The sequence below is a fragment of the Barbus barbus genome, assembly GCF_936440315.1.
Source record: "Barbus barbus genome assembly, chromosome: 15".
NCBI classification, from domain to species: Eukaryota; Metazoa; Chordata; class Actinopteri; order Cypriniformes; family Cyprinidae; genus Barbus; species Barbus barbus.
In genome coordinates, this window is record NC_136743.1 from 32,010,001 (window position 1) to 32,023,899 (window position 13,899).

Below are 13,899 nucleotides of genomic sequence, written 5' to 3' on the forward strand. Positions count from 1 at the left end.
TGGAAAAGAAATGGAATCTGAAGCATCAAATGTGATTTAAAATGTACATTTCAGAGGATAATGAATGCACAGTGGACGTTTTGAAGTTTTCTTCAGGAGCGTGTCAGACACAAGTTTAATTTGTTACTAGGAGCATTTGAGGATCAGTCAGGGTTGTTTCAGTGACTGCAGAAGCTCGTCTGACTGGTTTAGGATCAGTGTGGTGACGTGGTGCACTGATGAGAGAGCAGCGTTTGGAGGATCCAGTGATCCATTAGTGAACACTGGGCTTTAATGAAGGAGATCTTGAGCATAAACCCATGCGTGTGTGTGTGTGTGTGTGTGTGTCTCTTCAGGCCTCGTCTCCTCCAGCTGCTGGCATCATTGTAAGACGTCAGGCTGATGTGTGTAATGAATGCACTGGTGTGATGCAGCAGTAGAGATGTAGTTGAGTTCACTGCATGAACCAGAGGACGGTTTCTTCAGATCTGTGTGTTTAAGTCTTTCTCACACTGCATTCAGGAAGGATTCAAACCCTTTCACTCTTCCACATTTTGTTATCTTGCAGCCTTATTCTATAATACTCTTGTTTTTTCACCTCTACACTACATACCACATGATGACAAAGCAAAATCTATTATTATTTCATATTTCAGTTTTTCTCTTGAATAGATTTGCTAAGGCATCACAGATCTGTTTTTTGTGGTACTGAGAGGAGATGGATGAAGGGTGTGAATACTTCTGAACGGCTTGTTTGATGGCAAACACAGAGCACTGTATGTAATGTCTCACACCAGAGACTCTTGACAGCAGATGGATGCATGATCACGCATGTTGGAGACTGGACCAGAGATGGTATTAGTACCAGAGATGGGCACAAATACATCAAAATGTATTTAAAATAAAAATACAAAATACTATGTGAGTAAATGTATTCATATACAAATACAGTATTTTGTATTTTGAAAATACACAAAATACTTTATCGCTCGAAGTGTCAATAGCTGCCAACTATAACCTCCACAAATATATTTGCATACCACCACAATATATAAATGATATAGAAAAAGTTCAACTGATTTACACTTTATATCATCGCCAACATTTATATTGTCATATCGCTATAGCAAGCAGTAACGCTTAAAGTTTAATGAACACATTTGATTAGCTCGTTGATTAAACCAAAATCTGACCAAAAAAAACTATCAAGACTAACTAGGGCTAATGCTATGTTCCCCTTGCTAGTGTTCTTTTTCTCCTTCATGCTAACTAAATACAAATCTGAATGGTGTTCCATTTTAACCTTAATTAACCAGTACAGATGACCATGACAGCCTTACCTTATCTTATGCTGCCTTCACAGGCTGTCCATTTATTTATTTATTTTGTATATATGACTCTTCTAGTTGGAAATTGGACATGCATGCTGTTGTCATATTTGTTTTACTATTTTCTACTATCATTTTTATACCCAAGTTTCTGAGTTGTGTAGGCCATGAACTTTAAACATGGTCAGGACAGGTATGCTTTTTCCCCACAAAAGCAAGATCACCTTGTTTTAATGTTAAAGTCATGCACATAGTAGTGCAATAACCATTTCAAGCATTTTATATGTTTTATACACAGCAAAACAGCATGTATTTGACTGAAAATCCAGAATTGTCAACAAGCTAACTATAAAGATAGCACTGTGAATGCTTATATAGTTGACAACGAATGGGATGCTACATTTTATTCAAATTTAAAAGGGTTATATGATGCGTTTTCAAGTGTTCCTTTCTCTCTGGAGTCTTACGTTCATACACTGATAAGATTCCTGAAGTTGCAAAGACTAAAGTCTCAAAACCAAAGAGATATTCTTTATAAAAGTTAAGACTCGTCCACACCTCCTAAAACAGCTCATTCAAACACACCCCACATGTCTACGTCACGGTGTGGGGAGATTTGCATAACACCGCCCAAATGTACACGCAAAGAAAGAAGGCGGAGCTATTATTCTGGCTGTAGTGTTGTTGCTGCCGCCGGCATCATGTTCTGGAGACGCTGTGTTTCGTTGTGAAAGAGAAAGTACTTTGTTTGGGCTTCCAAAAGAGGACACAACTAGAAATCAGTGGTTAAGTTGTATTTACAACACTGTTCCAGAACAGCTCAACCCAAATATTAGAGTGTGTGCAGCACATTTTACAGAGGACTGTTTCCTGATGCCGGGAGAGTAGCTACAATGCTGGCTGCTCAAAGACTGTTTCTATAAAGTGGGACAGTTACAACTTTGCTTCTGACTCACAGCCTGTAAGTATGTTTTCTTAATTAAAGAATTTGCCACTGACGATTCAAACTGTTGTGATAGATCAGACTGGGTTGGATCCATTTGCAGCTTTATTAGAATAGTTAAACAGGCAGAGTCAAATACCAACAAACTGGGTAATAGAGGCAAGGCAGTAGTGCTTGTTGTTTTTCGTTTCTCCGATCACAAATGCAGACATGGTAATGTTTACACGGCGCGATGCAACACGATGCCTAAAAAGACAGTATAAGTCATTATAATCAGTAATTATGTCCCCGCTGGATGCAGCAAATGCCTCGTTTATAATGGGTTTTATTGTTTTTGTGTAGTCGCGCTGGGACACAGCATCACAATACGGTGATGGGCCTAACATTTCCGTTTCACGCTTGAGCTAATCGGCCAATCACAACACACTGGATAGCTGGCCAATCAGAGCACGCCTCGCTTCTCAGAACGATGAGCTTTGTAAAAATCATACAGCTGCAGCTCACATGAATGAAAGTGTCATGTCTGAACTAGTTGATACAGGAAATCAGCAGTCTAATAAAGAGGTTGATTGGCAAAAAAAGTATTTTTGTATTTACTTAAAGGTATTTAAATACAAAATAGTATTTTGTATTTCAAATACGTATTTTAAATACATGTATTTGAAATACTACCCGTCCCTGATTAGTACATAATAAATCAATTACTTTCAGTTATGGTTAACAGACAGTTGTAATCCTGGCTGCTGATTGGTCGATACAGTGTTCCAGTTGATTTCAGCCAAAGAGGAACAGCTTTGAGCATTTCATCCAATCACAGCGCAGCTCCATCATTATTAATGTTGCTTATGAATGTTCTGTCAGGACTAGATGAATTTAAAGGAGACCTATTATGCTCCTTTTACAAGATGTAATATAAGTCTTAGGTTTCCCCAGAATGTGTCTGTGGAGTTTCAGCTCAAAATACCTCACAGATCATTTATTATATCATTTTGAAAATGCCTATTTTGAGTGGAAGCAGAAACAGGCTGTTTTCGTGTATGTCTCTTTAAATGCAAATGAGTTGCTGCTCCCCTCCCACTTTTCCAGAATAGAGCTGTGAACTAATGCACACAGGATTGTTAAAAACACACACGAGTTACAAAAACAGCGGGTTATGTCTGTGAAAATAAAAAGCTGCGAAAGAAATGGAATGTTTATATTAGATCTGCGTGGCAGCAGCATAATATACAGTAAATAAATCAATAAATCCACAGCTCTGTTGTCTCCTCTGAAGCTGGGACTCTAAACAGTGTTCTGTGCTCATCAGTGCAGCCAAAGACAGAACAGTTAGCTTGCTTTGCTCAAACGTTTGCCGTGGCGTTAGAACTGCTACAGCATTGCTGTGGGAGGAAACTAGCATATTAAAGGGTGGTAATATTATAATAAGACCCCTTTCTATGTCACAGGGTTGGTAGATGCACATGGGACCCGATTATAGCCCTTATTAAACATGTAAAATTCAGATTTTCATGATATGTCATTAATTAACATTTTATCATTAGTATTTTTATTATGCATCTTACAGCAGTTAGTTTAGGTGTTCTATCTGAGCTCGTCTAATAGTGCTGATATAACAGATCTGAGTCGTTCACTGATTGTGTCTCTGCACTCGTTAGTGTTTGTTCAGACAGACTGTGTGTTCCCAGCAGGCACACAACCTCATAAGACATTGATATTTGGTTAAATTTCGGTCGCGATGTCAGGTGACCAACATTCTATGTAACTTCGATGTCTAATGTCAATGTTAAATTAATGTCCAATATCGACCTCAGCGGACGTTGATATTTTATTGTTTTTAGGTTGTGTAACCAAAACCCAACGTTAAGTCAATGTCAGATTGACATCAAATACTGGCGTCAACCCAATTTTCATTTTCAACCAAAATGCAACGTCTGTCCGACGTTATGTCCAACAGACGTCCGGTGCCTGCTGGGTTAGTAAAGGGGTGTTACATTGACTGCAGTTACTCAGGTACACCTGTAGGTGGTGATAGAGACTGTGTGAGTCATTAAATCATTCGTTCAGTGGGAATGAAACAGTTAGGCTGTGTCCAAATTCAGGGTCTGCATCCTTCGGAGTACTCATTTGAAGGATGTTACGTCACAGCGCCGCGACGAAGGCTGTCCAAATTCGTAGGATCCTTCAAATGCGGCCCACAAATACGTCCTCCTTTTCCCCGAATTGGAAGGATGGGTGTGGTGGATCCTTTCCCGTCCTACCTATCCCATAATTCTTTTCGGCAGAGCGTAATGGCGGACGAAGCGAGCGGTAGCGGAGTGGGAGAGGAGTTTCTCTGACAAAACAAGCTAAAGTTTATGCTTCGGCTCAATGAATTTGTAGGAGAAATTAGTAGAATACTTAAAAACAAATAAAAATAGGCTATAATGGCTTACCTGGATGTGACTGTCTTGTAGTCTGATATAAAAAACTCTCCGACAACGAGCAAAGAAAGTATTTAATTTATTTAATTGCTTTATTTCTTCCAAAAGAATTAAAATGAGGAGAATAACTCTTTGTTTGTCCATTTTCCCGCTTCTTGCTTGGCGCTGTCACGGTTGCTAGGCGACAGGATATGAGCAACGGGTAAGGGAGGGAACTGAAAGAAGGGTAGGCTGTCCAAATTCACAAACACCGACTTCCGGGTTTTGCGGACGTCGGAGGATCCCTCCTCCTTCAACCGGGTAGGAAGGATCCTAAGGAGGATGCAGACCCTGAATTTGGACACAGCGTTAGTGTGTCTCACAGTTAAGGCTAGATGGTATACCGATTCGTCTACTGGGCATGCACACGTCAATATAGTGTAATGTTTTGTCACACTGAACAACAATAATGACTGTTTTTGCATTTTTGTAAGGGATAGGTTTAGGGTTGGAGATGTGGACGTTAATAAAACCCAATCTAATAGGTAGAAAATGATAATTTATTGTTAGCTTCCGGTTTTAGCTGTATCCCTTCTAGCCACAACTGTGTCTCACATCAGTCCCTGTACTCTATATAGTGCCCTGTGTTCATGTTGTACAGAACATGGTTTTTTATCAATATCCAGCCATACTTGTTTAATGAAGGTTTAAATAGACTGATAATTCAGATGCTAGTTGTGCAGTGTTTGTGTTCAGCTGTATTAATATCACTGATCTGACGTCAGCTGCACTCAATCACTAGCTGCTTCCCAAATGACACGCTATACACTATGTACTTATACACCATGTACTTATACACCATGTACTTATACACCATGTACTTATGCACCATGTACTTATACACCATGTACCGTGTAGTGTATGAATTATTTAAGGTTATTTTGTCATTAATAATCAGAGTTTGATAGTCTCTTCCCTTTCACTACGTAATTAAATCTGCAACAGTTGAGTGCATGAAGTGTCCAACAAAGCCACTAGAAACCACCTTTAGCCAAACAAGCGTAACGGCTAGAGATAACGGAAACGAGACCAGATACCATTTCTTTTTATGGATGTCAGTGGAGGATAGGCTTCACTACGCTGAATAAACAGCTTTTTAGAGGAAACATCATTTAATGAATCGACAGACTATCAGCTAATCTTCAACATGTTTTACACTAAACAATACTCTAATATACTGACAATACATAATATCTCCCTATAGACCTTTTTCCTGAGTAAATGATGAGCGCCGCCATTACAAATTCTACACTCTAAAAAATGCTGGGTTAAATACAACCCAGTGCTGGGTAAAATAAGGGCAAACCCAGCGATTGGGTTGTTTTGACCCAGTGGTTGGGTTACTGTCCAGAAGGCTGGGTTAATCATTTAACCCAACTGTTGGTTGAAAACAACCCAATCGCTGGGTTTTAAGATAACTTCAGATTGGATGCTCTTCTGTTCCGGTCTCCATAGGAACCCATTCAGACAGTGCCCATCTGATTTCACTGCAGCTAACGTCGGCAGCTTCGTGTCATCTACAGACTCATTAAACTCTGAGGAGTGAGGCGCTGACAAATGACGGTCATTGCGACGCTGTAAAGTGATGGCGCTATGGAGCCTTTTTAAAAACATTTTAATAGGTTTAACATTAGATTATCAGCTTTAAGAATCAGCCGTGAATTCTGCGTTCAGGAAAAATGTCTATAGTAAGACAATCTCTGGTGTCCAACATTCCACGCTTAGTTTTTCGGTTATTAAAGTGCATCATCCAGGTATTTAAAGTGCACTTTTTCTTTTTGGAATTTTCAGTGTGAAGACAAAAAACGTCATAAAATAGTGCATAAGTACGTGATTTGGGACGCAGCTACTGTCCCACACCTCTGATTTCTCACCTCATTCATCCACATTCGTCCGTGTCTCCTGCACTGATCACTGCTGTGTTTCTGATGTAAGTGTGTGTTTGCGACGTGACGCATCTGGTTTTATCGTCAGGTGATCCGTAAGGGCTGGCTGACCATCAATAACATCAGCATCATGAAGGGAGGAGCGAAGGAGTACTGGTTCGTGCTGACCGCCGAGAGCCTGTCCTGGTTCAAGGATGACGAGGTGAGCATTATAAGAGGCTTTCAAGATGCAGCAGGAGTCGATTCGATGGGGAAAACTGTCTCTGGATGAAGAAGGAGAGGGATTGATGATTATAATGTCACTGAATAATTTTACTGCACTGAAAGCTTCAGGAGCTCAGACAATGACTGGAGAGAGAAGAGACTGTTCCTGTTGCTTCGTGTGCTGTTTTATCACAGTATATTAGCAGCAGAAGTCAGCACATTCACACACACATCCTCCTGTCACTGTAACACTTTACACTCAAACACAGATTCATATCAAACATGAGCGACACAGGGGCACATTCTTTAAATGTCATGACAGATTTCTCTCAACAAATGCAAACCAACTGCACTGTCACTGCACAAACATACATCTGCTCTTACTGTTGTGACTTCAACACTAAAGTTTGATACATTTCTGAATTGTTTAAATTATACATTCATATTTTGGAGCCTTTGGTCATAGCAGTATGCAATCCATCGATTTGTTCAAGACTTTATGCATTATGAACATCATTAGCTGGATGAAACGTTAAGCTCTGAATTCAAAGCCGCAGCGTTCCAGAGATAGTATGAACACTCGCGTCTGGCGAAGCTATGCCAGCTGTGTTTTCAGATGAAATATCCTTGTGTTCGTGTGTCAGATCCTCCCGCTCATTAGCACTGGAAGCAAAGGCATCTTAAAGACTAGAGAGAGGAAAAACAAGCTGGTTGTTGTCTTTGTGCTGCTGCTCGCTGAAGTCTGAGATTTATCTGCTCTGTGTGTTTTCCAGAGGTTTGCCGATCTCTCTCTGAGCTCCAGATGTTGAGGCTGAGTGCCTCTGTGGGAATATTTCTCAAACCTTCGCTTTAGCTCACAGTCATCGCTGAAGACCAGAGCGTTTCACACAGAAATGTACCGTACGGTCAATCTACTGTAAACATGACGGCTCCTATTCCACCCAGAAATCAAAAGAGAATAAAAACATTTCCCTGCAAAAATATCATTACTGTAATGTGAACATATGTTTTACATTACAATTACGTTTATTACAAAAAAAGAAAAGAAGATTCCATGCATTCATATTCAGGGGGAATTCTGCGGCTGATTTACTGACAGTAAAGCACATTAAAGATCAAAGACGCAACATCTCATTTCCATAACGACCAGCGCAATCTACCGCCTGCTTGAAGACATGTTTTTTTGGATGTTAAATAATGGCGCAAATACCAGTAATTTAACGAGCGCAAACGTTAGTAAATCTCGTTGCGTGATTCATTTGAATACTGTCCTCCTACAAATGCATATGAAATAAGATCAAGCACAAAAATAACTGTGTCCACGCCTTTTCAGCGCTAATTCCTCACTGCGTGTCTTTAGTAAAACCTGACCGGACTATTTTAACACCAAAAGACGGTTTGCGCTAGTGCAAGCTGTTAGTAAAACTGGCCCGCTGTGTCCAGACAGGATGATTAGAGTAATGAGAATATATATATGTATATATTTAATTCATTTCCTTTATAAAAGTGTACTTTTATATTCTCTTCTTCTGACTTTGAGGTGCAGTATTTGTTGTAGGATTGATCCATTAACAGTCAGAGATTTGACTGCGTGATGTTGTTTATTTGATGTGTTGATCTCCTCTTCAATCCCATCCTAACATCAGATCTGATGACTTCCACATGCTCTCGTATCTTCATTCTCCACCATCATTTCTTCATCTTTACATGTTTAATCAAACTCTCCTTTCCAGGTGCCTACATTTCTCTCCTATCTTAGCACTATTTAGTCAGTTTTCACTGATTTTGCTTTCGTTATCAGAAGCTGCTGCATTAGGAGCCGTTGAATCATGAACAGAATGTGTGTGAAAAGACTGATGACATCTTGATTAACCAGTTTAACTAGTTCAGTTCAGGTTCTGCTGCTCACCCATGGCTTTATCTGGATCCCGCAGGAGAAAGAGAAGAAGTACATGCTGCCCTTGGACAATCTGAAGGTCAGAGATGTGGAGAAGAGCTTCATGTCCAGCAAGCACATGTTTGCCATCTTCAACACAGAGCAACGGTAAAGCACAGCTCTCTCGCTCGCTGTCTGTGTTCAGCATTTCATGTCATCGCTTCTGAAAGAGCTCACCACCATGACTGAGCTCTTGAGGCCCAATAACTATAACTATAACGCTAAAGTTAAAATAATCATTCCATTTCTATGAGGATAGCCATGTCCAGAGCACAGCTGTAACAACAGAGGAGCAATGCCAGTGGAATTAGGGCTAGTCGAGTTTTCAGAAATCCTGCGATGCTCTGCTGTCTGAGATGATTTGTGATGGAGGACGAGGCTCGTTTGAGTGACGGCTGGTTTTCTCTCAGGAACGTCTTCAAGGACAACCGTTTCTTGGAGCTGGCGTGTGACACTCTGGAGGAGGTGGACAGCTGGAGAGCGTCGCTGCTGCGCGCCGGCGTTTATCCCGAGAGGGCTGTGGTCAGTGACTCCTCGCTATCTCACGTCTTTACCCGCATCAATATGAATCGCAAGAAGCCTGATGTCAAGCTTTAACTGCTTTTTTTTAGGTTTTTAATTTTTTGTATTTAAAATTGAATTAATTAAGGTAGGATTTTACACTATTTCCTTAATGTTCTTTATTGTTTGAAGAGAAATAAAAGCAAAAGCTGAGGGTTTTTTTTTTTTTTTTGGTGGTGTACCATCATCAGTCTTCACAAATATACAGGATCAGTACTCTACACTGATTCTAAACCTCATTCTTTTGTCTCTATACATAGATACATGTGCATAGATCAAACATAATCACCTGATTTTGTAAATGTGACCAATTACATTTGCATTAAGCACACAGTTTGCACTGGTCTATAAATTACATTTACAAAGCGAGCCTAGAATAGCAGAAATTAGCTTTTTTTGTGAAAGTAGGTCCCTGATTAATGAAATTGTTAATGAAATTATTAATGAGAAAACATATTTTATTGTTGTTCGATTTAGTTTTATTACTTTCATACATATTATTTCTATATACAGTATTTTGTACAAATAATCTCAAGCCTTACGGGGTTTTACATGATTCTCTGATTGTAGCGTGGGTATGGTGAAGTGTACTAAAAACAGACATTTTTCAAGTTTATTCATGAAGAAATTAATAAATTCATCATCTCTAGGTGAGATGCAAAGTTCTCACCGCAATTTCTACTGAGGAGGACAACCATGAAGCATCTTCCTCGTGACTGAGCTCTGACTGGCTGTGGTCTCTTTCTCTCAGGTGGAGAGTGAGAGTTCTGGCCCGTCGGAGAACTTCTCCATGGATCCTCAGCTGGAGAGGAAGGTGGAGACCATCCGTAACCTGGTGGACTCCTACATGGCCATCGTCAACAAATGCATCCGCGACCTCATGCCCAAGAGCATCATGCATCTCATGATCAATAACGTAAGGATGCTCTGTGAGCGTGATATGACCGCATGATCTTTGACATTAGACCGGAGCACAGGATCTGCTGGTCAGGAGCATTACTGTAGTTAAACACTCACGCATACACTCTGTCTGAGAAGCTCTCGTGTGATTCCAACACAGCTGTAGTCAACATTACTGCATCATGTACAAAGTTATACAAGTCACGTCTCGAGTGACAAAAAATGACTTTGAATCTGACTCCGACTTTGCCTAAAAAACATTTCCAAAAATTGTAGTGATTGTTTTTAACTCCATATAGATGTAAACATGTAAAAATCAAAACATTTTGCAATTCAGACTACAATTAATTAAATATATTTCAGATGCGCAAAATAAAAAATAATTTTGCTGAGCAAAGCTTCTTAACATTGATTCAGTAGCAGAACACATATCTGACTAGAGGTAAAATTAATTAGAATGCTTTACACACACACACACACACACACACACACACACACATGCACACACACATGCACACACACACACACACACACACACACATCTGTGTCCCTGCAGCACAGAAGCAGTCATGAGTAACACAGGTATATCTGTAGCAATAGCCAACAATACATTGTATGGATCAAAATTATACATTTCTCTTTTATGACAAAAATCATTAGGATATTAAGATCATGTTCCATGAAGATATTTTGTACATTTCCTACCATAAATATATCAACTTAATTTTTGATTAGTAATATGCATTGCTAAGAACTTCATTTGAACAACTTTAAAGGAGATTTTCTCAATATTTAGATTTTTTTGCTCCCTCAGATTCCAGATTTTCTAATAGTTGTATCTCAGACAAATATTGTCCGATCCTAACAAACCATACATCAATGGAAAGATTATTTATTCAGCTTTCAAATGATGCATAAATCTACATTTTCCAAAACTTGACCGTTATGATTGGTTTTGTGGTCCAGGGTCACATATGAGCTAATTACAATCATGCTGCTGTTCCTCAGGTGAAGGACTTCATTAACGCGGATCTCCTGGCGCAGCTGTACTCGGCCGGAGATCAGAACGCGCTGATGGACGAGTCTCAGGAGCAGGTTCAGCGGCGCGAGGAGGTTCTGCGCACACACCACGCTCTGAAAGAAGCGCTGGCCATCATCGGAGACATCTCCACCACCACCATCTCCACACCGCTGCCTCCACCGGTGGATAACTCCTGGCTGAGCGCCGGTGGCGGCTCCCGCAGGTAACCATGCATTTAAGGGTTAATCGTGTAGTTGGAGCTGGAACAGTTTGAGTGATGGAATGATCCAGGTTGTCCTGTGAGGGATTCTCCCGGGCGTCCGGTGTGGTTTTCCTCCTCTTTAGGGCTGAGTGCAGATGTGAGAGTGTTTCTGTGGTCTGCAGGTCTCCTCCACCGAGCCCCACGGCTCCGCGCCGGATGTCTGCGGGACAGAGACCCGCTGGAAGAGGCGCTCCTCCGCCTCCATCCCGGCCCGGACCCTTGGGGCCCTTGAACAACAGCGCCGACAGCCCACAGGTTCCCAGCCGGCCCAACCGAGCGCCTCCCAGCATTCCTAGGTGAGATCTGACCCGCCTTTCTCCCTCTGACCTCTTTACTTACATGTGCTTCTAATCACATGACAACATTCCCCGCGAGCACACAAACACATGCTCGAATGCTTGACCAACACATTGCCATTGTGCAGTACATTAGCACATAATGTTAAATGACAGATATTCAGCTACTGCAAGATACTGTAGATACACACTTAAAGATGCACTAAGCGATTTTTGCTAAACGATGTTTATATTGGAAAGCACCAAAACAAACATGCCCATAGCCCAACAGGACCTCGCCCCTATTTTGATATTTTGATATTTCGATCACGGAAACAAGTGAAGATGGCACACAAGCATAGTCACACAAAAGCCAACACAGATAAGTTTGTGAAACAAAGTAAAATCAACGTTATTCACCTATCAAGAAGAAACAACGCAACCTCGGCATCCGCTTCGAACCCTTCCCGCTACTTGAGTTCTCTCCAGCGCTGGAAAGATGCTCCAATATTTACACAGGACCTACCTCTTCTTGTTAATGTTTTGTTTCTCTTATATTTTCCTCTTTATTTATCTTCCAGTTCTCTCTATCTATAGTTGATCTGCTAATAACAGTCCTGTGCACTCAAATGGAGTGCTCTCTTCTCGCTATCATTAAAAGACACAACCCTTACTTCTGATTGGCTGCAAGTGTGTTTTGGGACACGGTCCGACACTGTGGTCAAAAGCATTTTTCAAAAATTGCTTAGTATGCTTTTAACCCTAACAACCTCTCTCAGCCAGAGAGCTGATGGAGGGAACGACCTTTTACACCAATACACACTACTACAGCAAGCCTTGTGGCATTACTGAGAGTGCAGTACATACTTGGTTTATGAATTATGTTTGGACAAATTTAAATGCATAGCGATGCATGAAACCAGGCTTGTGTAGTAATGTTTACTCCGTACTTGTCTCTAGTACCTATTTTCATACTTTCAAAGGTTACACACTACGATTGTGCACTACACTAGTAATACCAGTTTTTACAAGAGCACTAAATCTAAGTACAATTCCAGTACTAGAGCAACATGCATGTGACCACATATACAGTGGTGTCCAAAATGATTACAACACTAGTATTCTCAGCAGCTAAAATGGTTTGAAGTCAGTTATTTCTATCTTTTGCTGTAGTGTCAGTAGGAAATATCAGTTTACATTTCCAAACATTCATTTAGCCATTAATTGTAATAATCCAGTGAGATGTTTGAGATGTGATCTGATCATCATCAGTCTGTCTGGAATGACATGAAGAAACAGAACAAACTGAGACTAAATCCAGAAGAACTGTGTCTCTGCTTCAAGAAACCTCCTGCAAAGCTCCTGAGAAACTCTGCTCAAGAGCACCGAGGACAAAAGCTGCTTTAAACACAAAGCATGCTCACAACACATGTTGATTTAGTTTAGATAATACAACCCGAATTCCAGAAATGTTGGGACATTTTTTAATTTGAATAAAATGAAAAGAATTTCAAATCACATGAGCCAATATTTTATTCACAATAGAACATAGATAATATAACAAAAGTTTAAAGTGAGAAATTTGACAATTTTATGCACAAAATGAGCTCCTTTCAAATTTGATGCCTGCTACAGGTCTCAGAATATTTGGGACGGGGGCATGTTTATCATGGTGTAGCATCTCCTCTTCTTTTCAAAACAGTTTGAAGACGTCTGGGCATCGAGGTTACGAGTTTCTGGCGTTTTAGTGTTGGAATTTGGTCCCATTCTTGCCTGATATAGGTTTCCAGCTGCTGAAGAGTTCGTGGTCGTCTTTGACATATTCTTCGTTTAATGATGGGCCAAATGTTGTCTATAGGTGAAAGATCTGGACTGCAGGCAGACCAATTCAGCACCCAGACTCTTCTAGCCATGCTGTTGTAATTTGATTTGATTTGATTTGATTTGATTTGATCTTTATTATCATTGCATATGCTTATACAACGAAATTATGTTAGAGCAATCTAATTAGCAGCATTGAAGTAAACATTTACACACATTAACATTATGATACATTCAACCCATAATATAAATAAATACTCTAAAAATATTAAAAATATAAAAAACCTAAAACACAAGCTATTGCACAGAGATCATTCAATTGTG

The 13,899-nt window shown here is 40.2% G+C and overlaps 1 protein-coding gene across 3 annotated transcripts in view; it reads left to right on the forward strand.

Annotated features, from left to right (window-relative positions):
• LOC306881663 (dynamin-1-like) overlaps positions 1-13,899 on the forward strand; it is a 44,741-nt gene that overhangs the window by 26,351 nt on the left and 4,491 nt on the right. For 2 of the 3 annotated variants that reach the window (XM_079435852.1, XM_079435853.1), the window contains 6 exons: positions 6,684-6,797; positions 8,734-8,843; positions 9,146-9,257; positions 10,048-10,212; positions 11,205-11,440; positions 11,602-11,775. In XM_079435852.1, the coding sequence (XP_079291978.1) occupies positions 6,684-6,797; positions 8,734-8,843; positions 9,146-9,257; positions 10,048-10,212; positions 11,205-11,440; positions 11,602-11,775 (911 nt within the window). Of the gene's footprint in view, positions 1-335; positions 366-6,683; positions 6,798-8,733; positions 8,844-9,145; positions 9,258-10,047; positions 10,213-11,204; positions 11,441-11,601; positions 11,776-13,899 lie in introns of all 3 variants that reach the window. The other variant, XM_079435851.1, reaches the window with a different exon arrangement.